Raw genomic sequence first — 24,893 nt, 5'->3', positions numbered from 1 at the left:
AGCTATGGGGTGTGTTCTACCAACCCCATTGTGAAAACATGAACCTGAGTTAGTGCATGCATCTACAGTGTGATGCTCTAGGCGGTGTGTCAGGGTGCTCCAGTGTGATGCTCTAGGCGGTGTGTCAGGGTGATCCAGTGTGATGCTGTAGGCAGTGTGTCAGGGTGCTCCAGTGTGATGCTCTAGGCAGTGTGTCAAGGTGCTCGAGTGAGATGCTCTAGGCAGTGTGTCAGGGTGCTCCAGTGTGATGCTCTAGGCAGTGTGTCAGGGTGCTCCAGTGTGATGCTCTAGGCGGTGTGTCAGGATGCTCCAGTGTGATGCTCTAGGCAGTGTGTCAGGGTGCTCCAGTGTGATGCTCTAGGCAGTGTGTCAGGGTGCTCCAGTGTGATGCTCTAGGCAGTGTGTCAGGATGCTCCAGTGTGATGCTCTAGGCAGTGTGTCAGGGTGCTCCAGTGTGATGCTCCAGGCAGGGCTATTCTCTGTAGAGCAGTGTGTCAGGGTGCTCCAGTGTGATGCTCTAGGCAGTGTGTCAGGGTGCTCCAGTGTGATGCTCCAGGCAGGGCTATTCTCTGTAGAGCAGTGTGTCACTGTGCTAACATGACAACCGTCTGATACAGTCGACCAGACAGGCTCATCACAAAGGCCAACTAACTCAAATAAAACAGCCTCTCCTGTCACTAACACTGACGTTGCTGATACCTGTTTTTTTTTGGGGGGGGGAGAGTTATGCTTTACGATATGTGGTTCTCAGCTAGCTACCCTTAAGACGAACGCACGCTGCGTCACTCTGGGTAAAGTGTAAATGTACGGCTTTAATTCTTTCCATTTGTTTTTCATTGATACAAACTGTACGACTCACAACTGAACATGGAAAAGAAGTCATTTTCATTACTCAGCCCCCTCAAAGCCAACCTGGTGTCCCTGGAGGAGTTCAAAGGTCAAATGGAACAACAGGTTATTGAGACATGTAGTTGTTGTCTCTAGATGTCACCCGATGTCACTAGTTTTAGTTGCCTGATGTAAAGAAACATGTTGTTTAACGTTTTGTTGATACTGTAAGGACCCTGTAATTTCACGTAATGCATACTGAGCACTTGAGCTGTTTTTCCTTCACGCTGCGGTCCAACTCATCCCAAAACATCTCAATTGGGTTGAGGTCGGGTAATTGTGGAGGCCAGGTCATCTGATGCAGCACTCCATCACTCTCCTTCTTGGTCAAATAGCCCTTACCCAGTCTGTCGGTGTGTTGGGTCATTGTCCTGTTGAAAAAACAATGAAAGTCCCACTAAGCGCAAACAGGATGGAATGGTGTATCACTGCAGCCGTTCACCTACTTTGCGTCTCACAAAGACACGGCGGTCGGATCCAAAAATCTCAGATTTGGACTCATCAGACCAAAGGACAGATTCCCATCGGTCTAATGTCCATTGCTCATGTTTCTTGGGTCAAGCAAATCTCTTCTTATTGGTGTCGTTTTTTTAAATGAAATACACTTAGTTTAACACCTTTTTTGGTTACTACATGATTCCATACAGGTTATTTAATAGTTTTGATGTATCCACTATTATTCTACAATGTAGAAAACAGTAAATATAAAGAAAAACCCTGGAATGAGTCAGTGAGTCCACACTTTTGACTGGTGATGTATGTTGTGCTCATAGACATTTGACTAATTATTGGCTAAACGTTGTGTGTGCAAGGCAGCCTGGCTCATGCCGTTTTAGTCTCTATAGACCACTCACAGTTAACACAAGTAATCACTAACTTCCTCGTGCCTTTCCCACACACAACTCTCTGGCAAGTGTTGTACGTTTGGTGTGTTTTGTTCTGTTTGCAATGCCTGCACACTTGGCACTGTCCCCGCTTCTCCTGTTGCTGTTCCGGTGGCGTATCCTCCGCGTGCTTCAGACCTGGACCTTGGGCAAGAGGCACAGCTTTCCCAGACATGTGGTCTGCTCAGAGCTCTAATGCTAGTTGAAGCGTATCCTCCGCGTGCTTCAGACCTGGACCTTGGGCAAGAGGCACAGCTTTCCCAGACATGTGGTCTGCTCGGAGCTCTAATGCTAGTTGAAGTGTATCCTCCGCGTGCTTCAGACCTGGACCTTGGGCAAGAGGCACAGCTTTCCCAGACATGTGGTCTGCTCGTAGCTCTAATGCTAGTTGAAGCGTATCCTCCGCGTGCTTCAGACCTGGACCTTGGGCAAGAGGCACAGCTTTCCCAGACATGTGGTCTGCTCGGAGCTCTAATGCTAGTTGAAGCGTATCCTCCGCGTGCTTCAGACCTGGACCTTGGGCAAGAGGCACAGCTTTCCCAGACATGTGGTCTGCTCAGAGCTCTAATGCTAGTTGAAGCGTATCCTCACCGTGCTTCAGACCTGGACCTTGGGCAAGAGGCACAGCTTTTCCAGACATGTGGTCTGCTCAGAGCTCTAATGCTAGTTGAAGCGTATCCTCACCGTGCTTCAGACCTGGACCTTAGGCAAGAGGCACAGCTTTCCCAGACATGTGGTCTGCTCGTAGCTTTAATGCTAGTTGAAGCGTATCCTCCGCGTGCTTCAGACCTGGACCTTGGGCAAGAGGCACAGCTTTCCCAGACATGTGGTCTGCTCGGAGCTCTTATGCTAGTTGAAGCGTATTCTCCCTCTGTGGCAGTTTCCGCCCGCAGGCCTTGTAGAGGATGGAGGATTGTCGTATTGCCCTGGAATACAATACAATACAACTAATACAAGTACAGCTAATGGCAATAGGCTAATGGCAATAGGCTAATGGCAATAGGCTAATGGCAATGATAATAGGCTAATGACAATGATAATAGGCTAATGACAATGATAATAGGCTAATGACAATAGGCTAATGATAATAGCGATAATAATAGCCTAATAATATATAATAATTAGGCCTACAACAACCATGGTAAGCCGATAATAGCCTAATGCCAGTGTCAGGCTAATTATAGAGAGTAATAGCGGTGACAGGCCAACAATGATGATGATAATAAGAATATTCTCTTAATAATAATATTTGGCTAATAATAAAAACGAAAAAAAGAACAATAGTATTGTCTTCTGATGCAGTTTTTCTAATTGCACCTGTATGTGTTGGAGGCCATTGGTCAACGCTTTTCTTATAAAATAGTTTGCTGTAAGTCAAACCAACAATATTGAGCAATCTTTTGTCCTATAGGGTAAATAAAAATAAAACATCTGAAGAAGACGCAAGTCCCACCTGGAACATCAGCAGACGCAGACGTGTTGATGTGAATGTGTCCCAGAAGCAGTCTGTTGTGCTGGGGCTTCTCTGTGTCACTGTCAGAGTCAGGGACATCGGGTGAGTTGTCCCTGCATCAGACTGAATGCCTCCCTCAGACTCTTCTGTATCCTGGAACGTGGCTAAAGCCTGCAGGGCGGTCAGCTTTCCTGACATAGCTAGACACCAGTTCGTTTTGATCAGACTACCTATCTGTTGTGTTTTATTCTATTGTATAATGCTTCTACTGTATTCTATTGTGTTTCTATTATGTTCTATTATAATCTGTTCCAATTCTAACTTCTATTTGCAACTCTATTCTATTGATTCTGTATTCTAGAATCTAAAGGCTGATTTCCTTCGTGCTCATTTGAAAGCAAGTAAACAGCAACAGTTGCTAAGCAACATCCAGTGCCGGAAACACAAAGCGGGAAAAAGAACTAAGGAATAGCGGGCAACACAAACAATATCTTTGTGGAAGCCTACTGTGGGTAAAACATGCCTGCGGTCATTTTGACCAGCATGGCCCTTTGAGGTGCAATTTCTCAGAACGTTTTTGTCTTTAACGATATTGATCTCAATGTGCTGCGAGACTGGAAAATACACATATTTAGGAAAAGTCCGGGAAAGGTGGTTTCAAGGTTTTTATTGAAACTAAGTTATTTCAAATGACAACATTGAAAAAGGTCAGATTGCCCGTCTTGCCAGTTCCAGTGTTAAAGGATAAATAAAAACCACTGTTTTCCCTCAGTGCGGCCTGCTGCCCCCTCTACCTCACAGCATTGATGCCAACTGCAACGCACACCGAGTCGTCTGCTACACGCTTCTCCTCGCTACACTTCCCCGGATATATGCAAGCCCTAAGTCCGTTCCTCATCTCCCTCGCTGCGCACGCACGCCACGCTCCGATGATGGATGAGTTGAGACCGGCCAGTGTTGTCACGGTAATTTGATTGATGGGTTAGTGGCAGTGTGAGGGGTGAGCGTTAGGAGGGGCTCTGTATGGAAATAAATGCTGCAGATATGGCTGGTCATTAAAGGTGCTGTTGAGAAGGCGATGTCCCTGTAATGAGGGATAGGAGCACTACAGGCGGCGTTGTGAGGTGTGTGTGTGTGTGTGTGTGTGTGTGTGTGTGTGTGTGTGTGTGTGTGTGTGTGTGTGTGTGTGTGTGTGTGTGGGTGTGTGTGTGTGTGTGTGTGTGTGTGTGTGTGTGCGTGTGTGTCTGTGGAAATATTGGGCAATGCCCTTGGATAATGACAGTGGAAATGAATGGGGAGTAATTAAAGTGGGATGACGAAGATCATGATGGCGATGATGAAGGACGAGGAGGAGGAGGAGGGTGAACCCAAGGTTAACAGGAAGGGAAGGTGGGAAAGTTGTCAAGATAACGAAGGTAATTGTCTGAAGGAGAGGAGAGGACACCGGCTGAATACTGTTTTCAATAGCTAACGTTGACTACGTCCCAAAGAGCTCCCTATTCCCAACATAGGGCACTACTTTTGAACAGAGCTCTATGGGCCGTAGTGCACTTTATAGGGCAGAGTGAGCCATTTGGGACATCACCATTGTTACTGTTCCGTAAATAAGGTCAGGCATGATGTCTCCTCTCTTCTTTGAAGCAGACAAGCTGCCAAATGGTTCAGACACTGCAAAGTGTTTTGAATGGCAGCTCTCAAACTGGCACAGAGTATGAGGAGCTCTTTAGAAGGTGTTAGTAGTGATGACAGTATTAACTCTTCAGAAGGTGTTAGTCATGATGACAGTAACTCTTTAGAAGGTGTTTGTAGTGATGACAGTAACTCTTTAGAAGGTGTTTGTAGTGATGACAGTACTAACTCTTCAGAAGGTGTTTGTAGTGATGACAGTAACTCTTCAGAAGGTGTTAGTAGTGATGACAGTAACTCTTCAGAAGGTGTTAGTAGTGATGACAGTAGTAACTCTTTAGAAGGTGTTAGTAGTGATGACAGTATCAACTCTTCAGAAGGTGTTAGTAGTGATGACAGTAACTCTTTAGAAGGTGTTAGTAGTGATGACAGTAACTCTTTAGAAGGTGTTAGTAGTGATGACAGTAACTCTTCAGAAGGTGTTAGTAGTGATGACAGTAACTCTTTAGAAGGTGTTTGTAGTGATGACAGTAACTCTTTAGAAGGTGTTTGTAGTGATGACAGTAACTCTTTAGAAGGTGTTAGTAGTGATGACAGTAACTCTTTAGAAGGTGTTTGTAGTGATGACAGTAACTCTTTAGAAGGTGTTAGTAGTGATGACAGTAACTCTTTAGAAGGTGTTTGTAGTGATGACAGTAACTCTTTAGAAGGTGTTAGTAGTGATGACAGTAACTCTTCAGAAGGTGTTTGTAGTGATGACAGTAACTCTTTAGAAGGTGTTTGTAGTGATGACAGTAACTCTTTAGAAGGTGTTAGTAGTGATGACAGTAACTCTTTAGAAGGTGTTAGTAGTGATGACAGTAACTCTTCAGAAGGTGTTAGTAGTGATGACAGTAACTCTTTAGAAGGTGTTAGTAGTGATGACAGTAACTCTTCAGAAGGTGTTAGTAGTGATGACAGTAACTCTTTAGAAGGTGTTAGTAGTGATGACAGTACTAACTCTTCAGAAGGTGTTAGTAGTGATGACAGTAACTCTTCAGAAGGTGTTAGTAGTGATGACAGTAGTAACTCTTTAGAAGGTGTTTGTAGTGATGACAGTAACTCTTTAGAAGGTGTTTGTAGTGATGACAGTAACTCTTTAGAAGGTGTTAGTAGTGATGACAGTAACTCTTTAGAAGGTGTTTGTAGTGATGACAGTAACTCTTTAGAAGGTGTTAGTAGTGATGACAGTAACTCTTCAGAAGGTGTTTGTAGTGATGACAGTAACTCTTTAGACGGTGTTTGTAGTGATGACAGTAACTCTTTAGAAGGTGTTAGTAGTGATGACAGTAACTCTTCAGAAGGTGTTAGTAGTGATGACAGTAACTCTTCAGAAGGTGTTCGTAGTGATGACAGTAACTCTTTAGAAGGTGTTAGTAGTGATGACAGTATTAACTCTTTAGAAGGTGTTAGTAGTGATGACAGTAACTCTTTAGAAGGTGTTAGTAGTGATGACAGTAACTCTTCAGAAGGTGTTCGTAGTGATGACAGTAGTAACTCTTTAGAAGGTGTTAGTAGTGATGACAGTATTAACTCTTTAGAAGGTGTTAGTAGTGATGACAGTAACTCTTTAGAAGGTGTTAGTAGTGATGACAGTAACTCTTTAGAAGGTGTTAGTAGTGATGACAGTAGTAACTCTTCAGAAGGTGTTAGTAGTGATGACAGTAACTCTTTAGAAGGTGTTAGTAGTGATGACAGTAGTAACTCTTCAGAAGGTGTTAGTAGTGATGACAGTAAATCTTCAGAAGGTGTTAGTAGTGATGACAGTAACTCTTCAGAAGGTGTTTGTAGTGATGACAGTAACTCTTTAGAAGGTGTTTGTAGTGATGACAGTAACTCTTTAGAAGGTGTTAGTAGTGATGACAGTAACTCTTCAGAAGGTGTTAGTAGTGATGACAGTAACTCTTTAGAAGGTGTTAGTAGTGATGACAGTAACTCTTTAGAAGGTGTTAGTAGTGATGACAGTAACTCTTCAGAAGGTGTTAGTAGTGATGACAGTAACTCTTTAGAAGGTGTTAGTAGTGATGACAGTAACTCTTCAGAAGGTGTTCGTAGTGATGACAGTAACTCTTCAGAAGGTGTTCGTAGTGATGACAGTGTTCGTGGGAAACAGCAGCAGTCTACTCCACATGTCAGTATCAAGGTTAATCAATAGATAGACATACTAAAGGACAACGTGGGCTATATCCTCCGACTTGATGGGTCAGTAGACAGGCTGTCGTGAGTTATGTCATCTTCATGTAGGGTTTGGTAATGAGGATACAGCTCGTGGAGAGAACATGTTGTATGTCTCTGACTTTATGCTGGACACAGTGTTTCTTTTAGAAACAGTCATGCTTTGTTTCCAAGACAGTTTTCCCCTTGGGCGCAATAAAGTTGATCTTATCTTCTGACATTAAGTGCCCACCACTCCACTGTTGGACGTTAGAGAGCCTGTTGTGGCCTCACATCCCAATGAGGACGAACAGGATTCAGTCAGTAAGACTGTAACTCTACACCACTCCACTGTCAGTGGTTACCCCTCTGTATATACATTTACAGACTACCCAGGGTTAAGGTTAGGGTTAGGGTTAGGGTTAGGGTTAGGGTCAGGGTCAGGGTTAAGGTTAGGGTTAAGGTTAGGATTAGGGTTAAGGTTAGGGTTAAGGTTAGGGTTAAGGTTAGGGTTAAGGTTAGGGTTAGGGTTAAGGTTAGGGTTAAGGTTAGGGTTAAGGTTAAGGTTTGTGTTAGGGTTAGGGTTAAGGTTAGGGTCAGGGTTAGGGTTAGGGGGTCACTAGTGTAAACTCACCACCACTCCACTGTCAGTGGTCACCTCTCTGTAGGTAAAGTTACAGACGGCCCAGGGTTAGGGTTAGGGTCAGGGTTAGGGTTAGGGGGTCACTAGTGTAAACTCACCACCACTCCACTGTCAGTGGTCACCTCTCTGTAGGTAAAGTTACAGACGGCCCAGGGTTAGGGTTAGGGTCAGGGTTAGGTTTAGGGGTCACTAGTGTAAACTCACCACCACTCCACTGTCAGTGGTCACCTCTCTGTAGGTAAAGTTATAGACGGCCCAGGGTTAGGGTTAGGGTCAGGGTTAGGGTTAGGGGGTCACTAGTGTAAACTCACCACCACTCCACTGTCAGTGGTCACCTCTCTGTATGTAAAGTTATAGACGGCCCAGGGTTAGGGTTAGGGTCAGGGTTAGGGTTAGGGGTCACTAGTGTAAACTCACCACCACTCCACTGTCAGTGGTCACCTCTCTGTAGGTAAAGTTACAGACGGCCCAGGGTTAGGGTCAGGGTCAGGGTCAGGGTCAGGGTTAGGGTTAGGGTTAGGGTTAGGGTCAGGGTTAGGGTTAGGGGTCACTAGTGTAAACTCACCACCACTCCACTGTCAGTGGTCACCTCTCTGTATGTAAAGTTATAGACGGCCCAGGGTTAGGGTTAGGGTTAGGGTTAAGGTTAGGGTTAGGGTTCGGGTTAGGGTTAGGGGTCACTAGTGTAAACTCACCACCACTCCACTGTCAGTGGTCACCTCTCTGTAGGTAAAGTTACAGACGGCCCAGGCCAGGTAGTAGGTGGACATACGAGGAGTCCTGGAGAAGTGGTTGGTCACCCAGCCATCATCATCAGAGATGGAGGCCTCTACAGGCATGTTGGAGAGAGACAGGTAGGACGCATCGTGTCCCAGGCTGACCCGGAACGTGGCCTTGTAGATGGGCTCATCAAAACACGGAAAGGCCTTTCTGGCGTGGGTGGGGGAGAACTGTGTCACCGCCATGTACCTGGAGAGGGGGGGAGGGAGGGAGGGAGGGAGAGAGAGAAGAAAGAGCGGGAGAGGGAGGGAGAGAAGAAAGAGATGGAGAGGGAGAGAGAGAGAAGAAAGAGAGGGAGAGGGATAGAGAAGAGAGAGAAGAGAGAGAGGGGAGGGATAGAGAAAAGAGAGAGAGGGGGAGGGATAGAGAAGGGAGAGGGAGGGAGAGGGAGAGGGAGGGAGGGAGGGAGAGGGAGGGAGAGGGAGAGAGAAGAGGGAGAGGGAGAGAGAAGAGAGAGAGGGGAGGGAGAGAGAAGAGAGAGAGGGGAGGGAGAGAGAAGAGAGAGAGGGGAGGGATAGAGAAGAGGGGAGGGAGAGGGAGGGGAGAGAGAAGAGGGAGAGGGGAGGGAGGGATAGAGAAGAGAGAGGGGAGGGATAGAGAAGAGAGAGGGGAGGGATAGAGAAGAGAGAGAGGGGAGGGATAGAGAAGAGAGAGAGAGGGGATGGAGAGAGAAGAGAGAGAGGGGAGGGATAGAGAAGAGAGAGAGAGGGGATGGAGAGAGAAGAGAGAGAACAGATTTAGAGAATAACAGTAAAACAGAGAGATGTAGAGGAGTAAAGGGAGAGAGAGATAGAAAGAGAGAGAGAGATGGGGTGAGAGATAGAAAGAGAGGGAGGGAGAGAGGGGCGGGAAGAGTGTGAGAGAGAGGGGAGGGGAGGGAGAGGGGACAGGGGGAGAGAGAGCAAAGAGTTAGTTTCACATTAGATTAGGAGATAAAAGGAACCTAATGGCCGAGAGATGTTCTATACTTAGAAAATAGTAATTTCACCTTGACTATTGCCTTCTTGTCACCCTGGAAAACTGATGAGCTCTGAGTTCACATTGAAACAGATAGGCCCCCTGTTTTGGTTTTACATATCACTGAAAGTGCTCCAGAATCTGTCACAGGAGAGTAAAGGCCGTACCAGGTTGGCTTTGCCCCGAGCAGAACTCGGCTGGGTGAAGTGAAAGTCTGTGCTCAGGTTCTCTATTACAATGCATTTGTTTGAAAAAAACAAAACAAGAAAAAAGCATCAATTTTAATGTTTGTCCCTCTTGAGCTGCCGTAGCAACAACATAGCCAAGTAGACTTCCTCAAAATAGTCCGAATGAATCTAAGAATCCTCCAGACATCTGTCATTTTGGCAAAGGAAGCTTTGCAGAGGAAGTCTTTGCAGAGGAAGCAATTTTACAATCTAAATGTTTGACGTAGTATTTCTCAAGTGAAAAAATAAATCCGTATGAAAACGAGTTGTCTGTCGTTGAATGACAACAAACACTTAATTGAAAAATCCCTATTGTTGACCAATCTCTGACGAAGGGGGTATGCACCAAAATAAACAAACATCACAAAATGTATAGTATGCACGAACGGTTTCAAACTGGGAAGCATACAGTCGGTTTCAGTAATCGCAGAACACGGGTGAAATGATTCCCGGTTGGTCGAGAGTTTTCCTGTGCAAATACACTGACCGACAGTACCAGTCTATAGTGTGGACACAACTACTCATTCCAGGGTTTTTAAAATAATTCCCAGTTGGTCGAGAGTTTTCCTGTGCAAATACACTGACCGACAGTACCAGTCTATAGTGTGGACACAACTACTCATTCCAGGGTTTTTAAAATAATTCCCAGTTGGTCGAGAGTTTTCCTGTGCAAATACACTGACCGACAGTACCAGTCTATAGTGTGGACACAACTACTCATTCCAGGGTTTTTAAAATAATTCCCGGTTAGTCGAGAGTTTTCCTGTGCAAATACACTGACCGACAGTACCAGTCTATAGTGTGGACACTACTACTCATTCCAGGGTTTTTAAAATAATTCCCAGATGGTCGAGAGTTTTCCTGTGCAAATACACTGACCGACAGTACCAGTCTATAGTGTGGACACAACTACTCATTCCAGGGTTTTTAAAATAATTCCCGGTTAGTCGAGAGTTTTCCTGTGCAAATACACTGACCGACAGTACCAGTCTATAGTGTGGACACAACTACTCATTCCAGGGTTTTTAAAATAATTCCCGGTTGGTCGAGAGTTTTCCTGTGCAAATACACTGACCGACAGTACCAGTCTATAGTGTGGACACAACTACTCATTCCAGGGTTTTTAAAATAATTCCCGGTTGGTCGAGAGTTTTCCTGTGCAAATACACTGACCGACAGTACCAGTCTATAGTGTGGACACAACTACTCATTCCAGGGTTTTTAAAATAATTCCCGGTTGGTCGAGAGTTTTCCTGTGCAAATACACTGACCGACAGTACCAGTCTATAGTGTGGACACAACTACTCATTCCAGGGTTTTTAAAATAATTCCCAGTTGGTCGAGAGTTTTCCTGTGCAAATACACTGACCTACAGTACTAGTCTATAGTGTGGACACAACTACTCATTCCAGGGTTTTTAAAATAATTCCCAGTTGGTCGACAGTTTTCCTGTGCAAATACACTGAACGACAGTACCAGTCTATAGTGTGGACACAACTACTCATTCCAGGGTTTTTAAAATAATTCCCAGTTGGTCGAGAGTTTTCCTGTGCAAATACACTGACCTACAGTACCAGTCTATAGTGTGGACACAACTACTCATTCCAGGGTTTTTCTTTATTTTTAAAAAACTATTTTCTACATTGTAGAAAAACAGTGAAGACATCAAAACTATGAAATAACACCTATGGAATTGTGTACCATTCATAGCCTGTAAGTGAGCATTTCACTGTAAGGTCTACCTGTTGTATTCAGCATTTCACTGTCAGGTCTACCTGTTGTATTCAGCATTTCACTGTCAGGTCTACCTGTTGTATTCAGCATTTCACTGTCAGGTCTACCTGTTGTATTCAGCATTTCACTGTCAGGTCTACCTGTTGTATTCAGCATTTCACTGTCAGGTCTACCTGTTGTATTCCGCATTTCACTGTAAGGTCTACCTGTTGTATTCCGCATTTCACTGTCAGGTCTACCTGTTGTATTCAGCATTTCACTGTCAGGTCTACCTGTTGTATTCAGCATTTCACTGTCAGGTCTACCTGTTGTATTCAGCATTTCACTGTAAGGCCTACCTGTTGTATTCAGCATTTCACTGTAAGGTCTACCTGTTGTATTCAGCATTTCACTGTCAGGTCTACCTGTTGTATTCAGCATTTCACTGTAAGGTCTACCTGTTGTATTCAGCATTTCACTGTCAGGTCTACCTGTTGTATTCAGCATTTCACTGTCAGGTCTACCTGTTGTATTCAGCATTTCACTGTCAGGTCTACCTGTTGTATTCAGCATTTCACTGTCAGGTCTACCTGTTGTATTCAGCATTTCACTGTCAGGTCTACCTGTTGTATTCAGCATTTCACTGTCAGGTCTACCTGTTGTATTCAGCATTTCACTGTCAGGTCTACCTGTTGTATTCAGCATTTCACTGTCAGGTCTACCTGTTGTATTCAGCATTTCACTGTCAGGTCTACCTGTTGTATTCAGCATTTCACTGTAAGGTCTACCTGTTGTATTCAGCATTTCACTGTAAAAATCTACCTGTTGTATTCAGCATTTCACTGTAAAAATCTACCTGTTGTATTCAGCATTTCACTGTAAAATCTACCTGTTGTATTCAGCATTTCACTGTCAGGTCTACCTGTTGTATTCAGCATTTCACTGTCAGGTCTACCTGTTGTATTCGGGGGACGTGACAAATAAACTTTGATTTGATTTAGTAACTAAAAAAGTGTTAAAATAAATAAATATTATAGATTTAAGATTCTTCAAAGTAGCCTCCCTTTGCCTTGATGACAGCTTTGCAAACTCTTGGCATTTTCTCAACCAGCTTCTCCTGGAATGCTTTTCCAGCAGTCTTGAAGGAGTTCCCACATATGCTGAGCACTGTTTTTACTTCACTCTGCGGTCCAACTCATCCCAAACCATCTCAATTGGGTTGAGGTCGGCTGATTGTGGAGGCCAGTTCATCTGATGCAGCACCATCACTCTCCTTCTTGGTCAAATAGCCCTTACCCAGCCTGGCATTGTGTTTTGGGTCATTGTCATGTTGAAAAACATATGATAGTCCCACTAAGAGCAAACCAGATGGGATGGCGTATTAGTGCAGAATGCTGTGGTAGCCATGCTGGTTAAGTGTGCCTTGAATTCTAAATAAATTACTGACAGTGTCACCAGCAAAGCACCCCCACACCATCACGGTGGGAACCACACATGCGGAGATAATCCGTTCACCTACTCTGCGTCTCACAAAGACACGGCAGTTGAAACCAAAAATCTCACCTTTGGACTCATCAGACCAAAGAACACATTTCCACCAGTCTAATGTCCATTGCTCGTGTTTCTTGGCCCAAGCAAGCCTCTTCTTATTATTGGTTTCCTTTAGTAGTGGTTTCTTTGCAGCAATTTGACCATGAAGGCCTGATTCACGGTCTCCTCTGAACAGTTGATGTTGAGATGTGTCTGTTAATTGAACTCTGTGATGCATTTATTTGGCTTGTAATTTCTGAGGTTGGTATATTTAATGAACTAATCCTCTGCAGCAGAGGTAACTTTGGATCTTCTTTTCCTGTGGCGATCCTCATGAGAGTCAGTTTCATCATAACGCTTGATGGTTTTTGCGTCTGCAAGCACTTGAAGAAACTTTCAAGGTTCTTGAAATGTTCCGGATTGACTGACCTTCATGTTTTAAAGTAATGATGACTGACTGTTCATGTCATAATATGGACTTGGTCTTTTACTAAATAGGGCTATCTTCTGTATACCACCCCTACCTTGCCACAACACAACTGATTGGCTCAAACTCATTAAGAAGAACTTTTATTCTAAATATTAACTTTTAACAAGGTGCACCTGTTAATTGAAATGTATTCCAGGTGACTACCTCATGAAGCTGGTTGAGAGAATGTCAAGAGTGTGCAAAGCTGTCAATGAAAAGGGTGGCTACTGTGAAGAATCTCAAATATATTTTGACATGTTTAACCCTTGTTTGGTTACTACATGATTCCATATGTGTTATTTAATAGTTGTGATGTCTTCAGTATTATTCTACAATGTAGAAAATAGTAACAAATTAAGAATGAGTAGGTGTGTCCAAACTGGTACTGTATATATTACATCTATTTGATCAATAATAGCTGCTCCTAGCAGCTTCTTCTGTGGAGAAGTCTTGGCTTCACTTAAAAGAAGTCTTGGCTTCACTTGAAAGAAGTCTTGGCTTCATTTGAAAGCCACCCAGTGCTACAGCTGAATTGGTGTCCACGTCAGCTCGTTATAGAGACTCATCGCTACAGAGACATGGTCACAGTAACAATCTCATAAATGACAGCCGGCCATCCGGTTTGTTAACTTCCTGTCCTGTAGTCTATTCCAAGACTCCACATTGTCACAGTTAGTGACTAAATTACATTCTAAAAAATAGTCCGAATCTTAATAATCTTATTTTTACACTTGTTTCCCAAACATTCGTTTTTTGTATTATTATGATTTTCCTACTTTCCTGTTCCAAAATCTTCCTTGTGATTATCATTCCAGAGACAGAGCCATGTCTGAGAGAATAAAGTGCAGCATCAGGAGTTCTGAGAATAGGTCTGGGAGCCTCTCCTCTCAGTTAGATTGGCAGGGGGGTGAGGAGAGCCTCTCCTCTCAGTTAGATTGGCAGGGGGGTGAGGAGAGCCTCTCCTCTCAGTTAGATTGGCAGGGGGTGAGGAGAGCCTCTCCTCTCAGTTAGATTGGCAGGGGGTGAGGAGAGCCTCTCCTCTCAGTTAGATTGGCAGGGGGTGAGGAGAGCCTCTCCTCTCAGTTAGATTGGCAGGGGGTGAGGAGAGCCTCTCCTCTCAGTTAGATTGGCAGGGGGTGAGGAGAGCCTCTCCTCTCAGTTAGATTGGCAGGGGGTGAGGAGAGCCTCTCCTCTCAGTTAGATTGGCAGGGGGTGAGGAGAGCCTCTCCTCTCAGTTAGATTGGCAGGGGGTGAGGAGAGCCTCTCCTCTCAGTTAGATTGGCAGGGGGGTGAGGAGTGGGGGGATTGTGTGTGTGTGTGTGTGTGTGTGTGTGTGTGTGTGTGTGTGTGTGTGTGTGTGTGTGTGTGTGTGTGTGTGTGTGTGTGTGTGTGTGTGTGTGTGTGTGTGTGTGTGTGTGTGTGTGTGTGTGTAATAGGAAGTTAAGGAGGGGGGGGGCTCTGAGTTAACTAAGCCGCAGTCATGATGTTAGTGATGTCAGTGATTGAAGCAGTGATTTCCAACATCATCCAACACACGGTTTAATAACCAGACAGCTGGATTACAGAGTATCAAAGCATCTCAAACCACTGAGGAGAGGAGGAGGGGGAGGAGGAGGAGGAGGAGGAGGAAGGAGGGGGAGGAGGAGGAGGAGGAAGGAGGGAGGGGGAGGAGACCTGGCCTTTACCTCTACAGGGACCAGACCTCTTTTTCATCCCTGCATCCTCTCTTTCATCAGTCCATCCTCTGCTATGGACGTCAGGGATATAAAGAGAGACCAGCAAGCATCTCTCTCCCTAAACCCTGAGTGCTGGCCTGCTTTCATCATAGAGCTTCTCTAATGTATTCCTGTGTGACTGAAGGCTCTGACTCAGCAAGCATCCCAAATGGCACCCTATTCCCTATGTAGTGCACTACTTTAAACCAGAGCCCTATTCCCTATATAGAGCACTACTTTAGATCAGAGCCCTATTCCCTATATAATGTACTACTTTAGACCAGAGCCCTATTCCCTATATAGTGTACTACTTTAAACCAGAGTCCTATTCCCTATATAGAGCACTACTTTAGACCAGAGTCCTATTCCCTATATAGTGTACTACTTTAGACCAGAGCCCTATTCCCTATATAGTGTACTACTTTAGACCAGAGTCCTATTCCCTATATAGTGTACTACTTTAGACCAGAGCCCTATTCCCTATATAGTGCACTACTTTAGACCAGAGCCCTATTCCCTATATAGTGTACTACTTTAGACCAGGGTCCTATTCCCTATATAATGCACTACTTTAGACCAGAGCCCTTTTCCCTATATAGTGTACTACTTTAGACCAGAGCCCTATTCCCTATATAATGCACTACTTTAGACCAGAGCCCTATTCCCTATATAGTGTACTACTTTAAACCAGAGTCCTATTCCCTATATAGTGTACTACTTTAGACAAGAGCCCTATTCCCTATATAGTGTACTACTTTAGACCAGAGTCCTATTCCCTATATAGTGTACTACTTTAGACAAGAGTCCTATTCCCTATATAGAGCACTACTTTAGACAAGAGTCCTATTCCCTATACGGTGTACTACTTTAGACCAGAGCCCTATTCCCTATATAGTGTACTACTTTAGACCAGAGCCCTATTCCCTATATAGTGTACTACTTTAGACCAGAGCCCTATTCCCTATATAGTGTACTACTTTAGACCAGAGCCCTATTCCCTATATAGTGTACTACTTTAGACCAGGCTGTTGTCTGTTTGTTTATACAATGCTGAGGTTGGGCTGACTAGCTGACTGGCTGACTGGCTGACTGGTTGACTGGCTGACTCGCTGACTAGCTGACTGGCTGACTGGCTGACTAAATTACTAAATGACTGGTTGACTGGCTGACTGGTTGAATGGTTGACTGGTTGACTGGTTGACTGGCTGACAATGACTGGCTGACTGGTTGAATGGTTGACTGGCTGACTGGTTGACTGGCTGACTGGCTGACAATGACTGGCTGACTGAATGACAGATTGACTGGCTGACTGGCTGACTGGCTGACTGGTTGACTGGCTGACAATGACTGGCTGACTGAATGACAGATTGACTGGCTGGCTGGCTGACTGGTTGACTGGCTGACTGGCTGACTGGTTGACCGGTTGACTGGCTGACTAGCTGACTGGCTGACTGAATGACAAATTGACTGGCTGACTGGCTGACTGGTTGACTGGTTGACCGGTTGACTGGCTGACTAGCTGACTGGCTGACCGAATGACAGATTGACTGGCTGACTGGTTGACTGGCTGACAATGACTGGCTGACTGAATGACAGATTGACTGGCTGACTGGCTGACTGGTTGACTGGCTGACTGGCTGACTGGTTGACTGGTTGACTGGCTGACAATGACTGGCTGACTGAATGACAGATTGACTGGCTGACTGGCTGACTGGTTGACTGGCTGACTGGCTGACTGGTTGACTGGCTGACTGGCTGACAATGACTGGCTGACTGAATGACAGATTGACTGGCTGACTGGCTGACTGGTTGACTGGCTGACTGGCTGACTGGTTGACTGGTTGACTGGCTGACAATGACTGGCTGACTGAATGACAGATTGACTGGCTGACTGGCTGACTGGTTGACTGGCTGACTGGCTGACCGAATGACAGATTGACTGGCTGACTGGCTGACTGAATGACAGATTGACTGGCTGACTGGCTGACTGGTTGACTGGTTGACTGGCTGACTGGCTGACTGGTTGACCGGTTGACTGGCTGGCTTGCTGACTGGCTGACTGAATGACAAATTGACTGGCTGACTGGCTGACCGAATGACAGATTGACTGGCTGACTGGCTGACTGGCTGACTGAATGACAGATTGACTTGCTGACTGAATCACTGGCTGACTTGCTGACTGAATAACTGGCTGACTGAATGACAGATTGACTTGCTGACTGAATAACTGGCTGACTGAATGACAGATTGACTTGCTGACTGAATCACTGGCTGACTTGCTGACTGAATCACTGGCTGACTGGCTGACTGAATCACTGGCTGACTGGCTGACTGAATGACTGGCTGACTTGCTGACTGAATGACTGGCTGAACAGCCCTCTGCTTAGCCTTGAGGATTAACCTGGGTAGTCCAACCATAACACCGTAATCCTCATAGTTTCTTTACCTAGTGGACGTGACAGCTAGGAAATGTTGAGAGAGGGGGGAGAGAGGAGGGAGAGAGGAGGGGGAGAGGAGGGAGAGAGGGGGGAGAGGTCCTTCAGGGGGCGTTTGGCCCTCCCACGGTGACATTTAAAGGGCTATCAGAATCAGTAGGAGCCTGATAACTGACAGGCTGATTGGAGATCTGGTGGTGAATCTGGTTCAGCACTGTTAACACTGAGGGATCGGTCCGTCATCAGACAGCGTTTAAACAGGCAGCCCAATTCTGATCTTTTTTCACTATTAGATCTTTTGACCAATCACATCTAATCATTTCACATCAGACCTTTTTTTTTCAAAGCTCAAAAAAACCAATTTGTAAAAAAAATAAAAAATAAAAAAAGAGATCAGAATTGGGCTGCCTGTGTAAACGCTGCCTAACACACACATACACACAGACACAGCCAAGCACACTCAAAGATACACACATTCACACACACATGTACGTACACACACACACATACACACATTTTATTTAACCTTTATTTAACTTTATTTAACAAATACACACACAAAGCAAGGGATCGGTGTCCTGTCAGACAGTAAAGCTGGGCAGTTATTAGCTGGTCATAGAGGGGATGTTTATCAATGGGATGGCCTCTTTATTGAAAAAGCACTGGAGATAAATACTACGAATGAAAGGACGAGGGACGAAGAGACGCCAGAGAAACGTTCAACTAAATAAATGGCAACACCTTGACCAGGGAAAAGAACAGCATCATGTCCTCTACTATATACTGTCTAAACGCTGATATATCAGTCCTCTACTACATACTGTCTAAACACTGATATATCAGTCCTCTACTACATACTGTCTAAACGCTGATATAACAGTACTCTACTATATACTGTCTAAACACTGATATATCAGTCCTCTACTATATACTGTCTAAACACTGATATATCAGTCCTCTACTATATACTGTCTAAACACTGATATATCAGTCCTCTACTATATACTGTCTAAACGCTGATATATCAGTACTCTACTATATACTGTCTAAACACTGATATATCAGTACTCTACTATGTACTATATACTATATATCAGTCCTCTACTACATACTGTCTAAACACTGATATATCAGTACTCTACTATATACTGTCTAAACGCTGATATAACAGTACTCTATTATATACACAATATACTATATATCAGTACTCTACTATATACTGTCTAAACGCTGATATAACAGTACTCTACTATATACTATATATCAGTCCTCTACTATATACTGTCTAAACTCTGATATATCAGTACTCTACTATATACCGTCTAAACACTGATATATCAGTACTCTATTACATACTGTCTAAATGCTGATATAACAGTACTCTACTATATACTATATATCAGTACTCTTCTATATACTGTCTAAACTCTGATATAACAGTACTCTACTATATACTATATACTATATATCAGTCCTCCACTATATACTGTCTAAACGCTGATAAATCAGTCCTCTACTATATACTGTCTAAACGCTGATATATCAGTACTCTACTATATACTATATACTATATATCAGTCCTCTACTATATACTGTCTAAACTCTGATATAACAGTACTCTATTATATACTATATACTATATATCAGTACTCTAATATATACTGTCTAAACGCTGATATATCAGTACTCTACTATATACTGTCTAAACGCTGATAAATCAGTACTCTACTATATACTATATACTATATATCAGTACTCTACTATATACTGTCTAAACGCTGATATATCAGTACTCTACTACATACTGTCTAAACACTGATATATCAGTACTCTACTATATACTGTCTAAACACTGATATATCAGTACTCTACTATATACTATATACTATATATCAGTACTCTACTACATACTGTCTAAACACTGATATATCAGTACTCTACTATATACTATATACTATATATCAGTACTCTACTACATACTGTCTAAACACTGATATATCAGTACTCTACTACATACTGTCTAAACTCTGATATAACAGTACTCTACTATATACTATATATCAGTACTCTACTATATACTGTCTAAACACTGATATAACAGTACTCTACTATATACTATATACTATATATCAGTACTCTACTATATACTGTCTAAACGCTGATGTATCAGTACTCTACTATATACTGTCTAAACACTGATATATCAGTACTCTACTATATACTATATATCAGTTCTCTACTATATACTGTCTAAACTCTGATATAACAGTACTCTATTATATACACTATATACTATATATCAGTCCTCTACTATATACTGTCTAAACTCTGATATATCAGTACTCTATTACATACTGTCTAAATGCTGATATAACAGTACTCTACTATATACTATATATCAGTACTCTTCTATATACTGTCTAAACTCTGATATAACAGTACTCTACTATATACTATATACTATATATCAGTCATCCACTATATACTGTCTAAACGCTGATATATCAGTACTCTACTATATACTATATACTATATATCAGTCCTCTACTATATACTGTCTAAACTCTGATATAACAGTACTCTATTATATACTATATACTATATATCAGTACTCTACTATATACTGTCTAAACGCTGATATATCAGTACTCTACTATATACTGTCTAAACGCTGATAAATCAGTACTCTACTATATACTATATATCAGTACTCTACTATATACTGTCTAAACGCTGATATATCAGTACTCTACTATATACTGTCTAAACGCTGATATATCAGTCCTCTACTATATACTGTCTAAACGCTGATATATCAGTCCTCTACTATATACTGTGTAAATGCTGATTTATCAGTACTCTGCTATATACTGTCTAAACTCTGATATATCAGTACTCTACTATATACTGTCTAAACACTGATATATCAGTACTCTACTATATACTATATACTATATATCAGTCCTCTACTACATACTGTCTAAACACTGATATATCAGTACTCTACTATATACTGTCTAAACGCTGATATATCAGTCCTCTACTATATACTGTCTAAACGCTGATATATCAGTCCTCTACTATATACTGTGTAAATGCTGATTTATCAGTACTCTGCTATATACTGTCTAAACGCTGATATATCAGTCCTCTACTATATACTGTCTAAACGCTGATATATCAGTCCTCTACTATATACTGTCTAAACTCTGATATATCAGTACTCTACTACATACTGTCTAAACACTGATATATCAGTACTCTACTATATACTATATACTATATATCAGTACTCTACTATATACTGTCTAAACTCTGATATATCAGTACTCTACTACATACTGTCTAAACACTGATATATCAGTCCTCTACTATATACTGTCTAAACACTGATATATCAGTACTCTACTACATACTGTCTAAACTCTGATATAACAGTACTCTACTATATACTATATATCAGTACTCTACTACATACTGTCTAAACTCTGATATAACAGTACTCTACTATATACTATATATCAGTACTCTATTATATACTGTCTAAACACTGATATATCAGTACTCTACTACATACTGTCTAAACACTGATATATCAGTACTCTACTATATACTATATATCAGTACTCTACTATATACTGTCTAAACTCTGATATAACAGTACTCTATTATATACACTATATACTATATATCAGTCCTCTACTATATACTGTCTAAACTCTGATATATCAGTACTCTACTATATACTGTCTAAACACTGATATATCAGTACTCTATTACATACTGTCTAAATGCTGATATAACAGTACTCTACTATATACTATATATCAGTACTCTTCTATATACTGTCTAAACTCTGATATAACAGTACTCTATTATATACTATATACTATATATCAGTACTCTACTATATACTGTCTAAACGCTGATATATCAGTACTCTACTACATACTGTCTAAACGCTGATATATCAGTCCTCTACTACATACTGTCTAAACACTGATATATCAGTACTCTACTATATACTGTCTAAACGCTGATAAATCAGTACTCTACTATATACTATATATCACTACTCTACTATATACTGTCTAAACGCTGATATATCAGTACTCTACTATATACTGTCTAAACGCTGATAAATCAGTACTCTACTATATACTATATACTATATATCAGTACTCTACTATATACTGTCTAAACGCTGATATATCAGTACTCTATTATATACACAATATACTATATATCAGTCCTCTACTATATACTGTCTAAACGCTGATATATCAGTACTCTACTATATACTGTCTAAACGCTGATAAATCAGTACTCTACTATATACTATATACTATATATCAGTACTCTACTATATACTGTCTAAACGCTGATATATCAGTACTCTACTATATACTGTCTAAACACTGATATATCAGTACTCTACTATATACTGTCTAAACGCTGATAAATCAGTACTCTACTATATACTATATATCACTACTCTACTATATACTGTCTAAACACTGATATATCAGTCCTCTACTATATACTGTCTAAACGCTGATATATCAGTACTCTACTATATACTGTCTAAACGCTGATATAACAGTACTCTACTATATACTGTCTAAATGCTGATATAACAGTACTCTACTATATACTGTCTAAACGCTGATAAATCAGTACTCTACTATATACTATATATCACTACTCTACTATATACTGTCTAAACACTGATATATCAGTCCTCTACTATATACTGTCTAAACGCTGATATATCAGTACTCTACTATATACTGTCTAAACGCTGATATAACAGTACTCTACTATATACTGTCTAAATGCTGATATGTCAGTGCTCTACTATATACTGTCTAAACACTGATATATCAGTCCTCTACTATATACTGTTTAAACACTGATATGTCAGTCCTCTACTATATACTGTCTAAACGCTGATATGTCAGTCCTCTGCTATATACTGTCTTAACTCTGGTATAGCGGAACTCTCTTCTCATAACTCATGAATGTACAGAGCAGATTATGATCCTACACAGACCCTTGGGAAGAAGTCATATAGAATGGAGACACAGCATAAATGTATTCCCTGACATAAACATGTCGTTGTTTCAATGACTAAGCTAATCTTGGTCTCACGCTGCCTGAACAATCATCTTAATATCAATTAAAAAAGGCAATTAAGCTCCATCTCCATTAGCCCTCTCTCCATTTCTCATTCCCTTGATCCCTCCATTCCCTACATCCTATGATCACTCCTTCCCTCATCCCTCCATCCCTTGATCTCTCCATCTCTCTATCCCTCCATCATCCCTCCTCCCTCCATTTCTCATTCCCTTGATCCCTCCATTCCCTACATCCTATGATCATTCCTTCCCTCCTCCCTCCATTTCTCATTCCCTTGATCCCTCCATTCCCTACATCCTATGATCACTCCTTCCCTCCATCCCTCCATTTCTCCCTCCCTCCCCCCTCCATCCCTCCATCATCACTCCATCCCTCCCTCCTCCCTCCTCCCTCCATCCCTCCATCATCCCTCCATCCCTCCATTTCTCCTCCCTCCTCCCTCCATCCCTCCCTCCTCCCTCCATCCCTCCATCATCCCCCCATCCCTCCATTTCTCCCTCCCTCCTCCCTCCATCCCTCCATCCCTCCCTCCCTCCTCCCTCCATCCCTCCCTCCTCCCTCCATCCCTCCATCCCTCCCTCCTCCCTCCATCCCTCCATCATCCCTCCATCCCTCCATTTCTCCATTCTATCAGTTGCCAGCCAACTTCCCACCTCCTTGGAGTGCTGCTCTGTGGCTGAAAGCCAAGAGAACCACATGTCTCCAACTTTTTCAAAGGAAAAGCAAAGTTTGTATCAGGTTTTGGCTTTCACTCCTTAAACCCTTAAAATCAGAGAAAAACCAGGCCCAATACTCACAGGCAGTTGAGGGGTAGAGAGAGGTAGAAGTAGAGGTAGAGAGAGGTAGAGAGGTAGAGGTAGAGAGGTAGAGGTAGAGAGGTAGAGAGAGAGAGGTAGAGGTAGAGAGAGGTAGAGAGAGGTAGAGAGGTAGAGAGGTAGAGAGGTAGAGGTAGAGAGAGGTAGAGGTAGAGAGAGGTAGAGGTAGAGAGAGGTAGAGGTAGAGAGAGGTAGAGAGAGAGAGATTGTCAGAGGCTGAAAGGCCCAGCAGGCTATTCTTATTGTAGAGATGACAGGAGAGGGGAGGCAGGGTGAGGAAGGGGAAGGCAGGAGGAGGCAGGGTGAGGAAGGGGAAGGCAGGAGGAGGCAGGGTGAGGCAGGGGGGGAGGCAGCGGGAGACATGAGGAGGCAGGGTGAGGCAGGGGGGGAGGCAGCGGGAGACATGAGGAGGCAGGGGGAGGCAGCGGATCGAAGGAGGTATTAGTACATGTGTGTTTGGGATGATGCTAAACCCGACAGAACCTGGCTGGACCATCTCCAGCTTCGCTAGGCTATGTCTGGGAAACGCCTGCACGCTGCGGAGAAAACACTATTTTCTCCTTCAGTAAAGAAAGACCTCTGGCTCACTAGACAAGACAGTCCGGGTGAATTAGAGTATCAGTGGGCATGGAAAGGGATGGGAACTAACCACCTACAGCACGTTGAGTTCACTTAGCCTGATCACACATCTGTTTGTGCTCTCGACATCTCCATCGATTGTCAAGCTAAACATGGCATGACAGGGAGCTGTGACAGGGAGTTGTGACAGGGAGCTGTGATAGGAAGCTGTGATAGGAAGCTGTGATAGGAAGCTGTGACAGGGAGCTGTGATAGGGAGCTGTGACAGGGAGTTGTGACAGGGAGCTGTGATAGGAAGCTGTGACAGGAAGCTGTGATAGGAAGCTGTGATAGGAAGCTGTGACAGGGAGCTGTGACAGGGAGTTGTGACAGGGAGTTGTGATAGGGAGCTGTGACAGGGAGCTGTGATAGGGAGTTGTGACAGGGAGCTGTGACAGGGAGCTGTGACAGGGAGCTGTGACAGGGAGCTGTGATAGGGAGCTGTGACAGGGAGCTGTGATAGGGAGCTGTGACAGGGCGTTGTGACAGGGAGCTGTGATAGGGAGCTGTGATAGGGAGCTGTGATAGGGAGCTGTGATAGGGAGTTGTGACAGGGAGTTGTGATAGGGAGTTGTGACAGGGAGTTGTGACAGGGAGTTGTGATAGGGAGTTGTGATAGGGAGCTGTGATAGGGAGTTGTGACAGGGATCTGTGATAGGGAGTTGTGATAGGGAGCTGTGATAGGGAGTTGTGATAGGGAGCTGTGATAGGGAGTTACAACAGGGAGCTGTGATAGGGAGCTGTGACAGGGAGCTGTGATAGGGAGTTGTGATAGGGAGCTGTGACAGGGAGTTGTGATAGGGAGTTG

At 43.1% G+C, this 24,893-nt stretch overlaps 1 protein-coding gene across 1 annotated transcript in view; it reads right to left on the bottom strand.

The window, feature by feature from the left end:
- LOC135515572 (thyrotropin-releasing hormone-degrading ectoenzyme-like) overlaps nt 1-24,893 on the bottom strand; it is a 484,406-nt gene that overhangs the window by 447,003 nt on the left and 12,510 nt on the right. Inside the window, exon 2 of the mRNA XM_064939193.1 lies at nt 8,383-8,656. Coding sequence (XP_064795265.1) covers nt 8,383-8,656 — 274 coding nt within the window. The remainder of the gene's footprint in view (nt 1-8,382; nt 8,657-24,893) is intronic.

The sequence above is a fragment of the Oncorhynchus masou genome, chromosome 27 (genome assembly GCF_036934945.1).
Source record: "Oncorhynchus masou masou isolate Uvic2021 chromosome 27, UVic_Omas_1.1, whole genome shotgun sequence".
Classification (NCBI taxonomy): Eukaryota; Metazoa; Chordata; class Actinopteri; order Salmoniformes; family Salmonidae; genus Oncorhynchus; species Oncorhynchus masou.
Note: the sequence above shows the minus strand (reverse complement) of the source record. Positions and strands in the feature narration are given on the sequence as shown.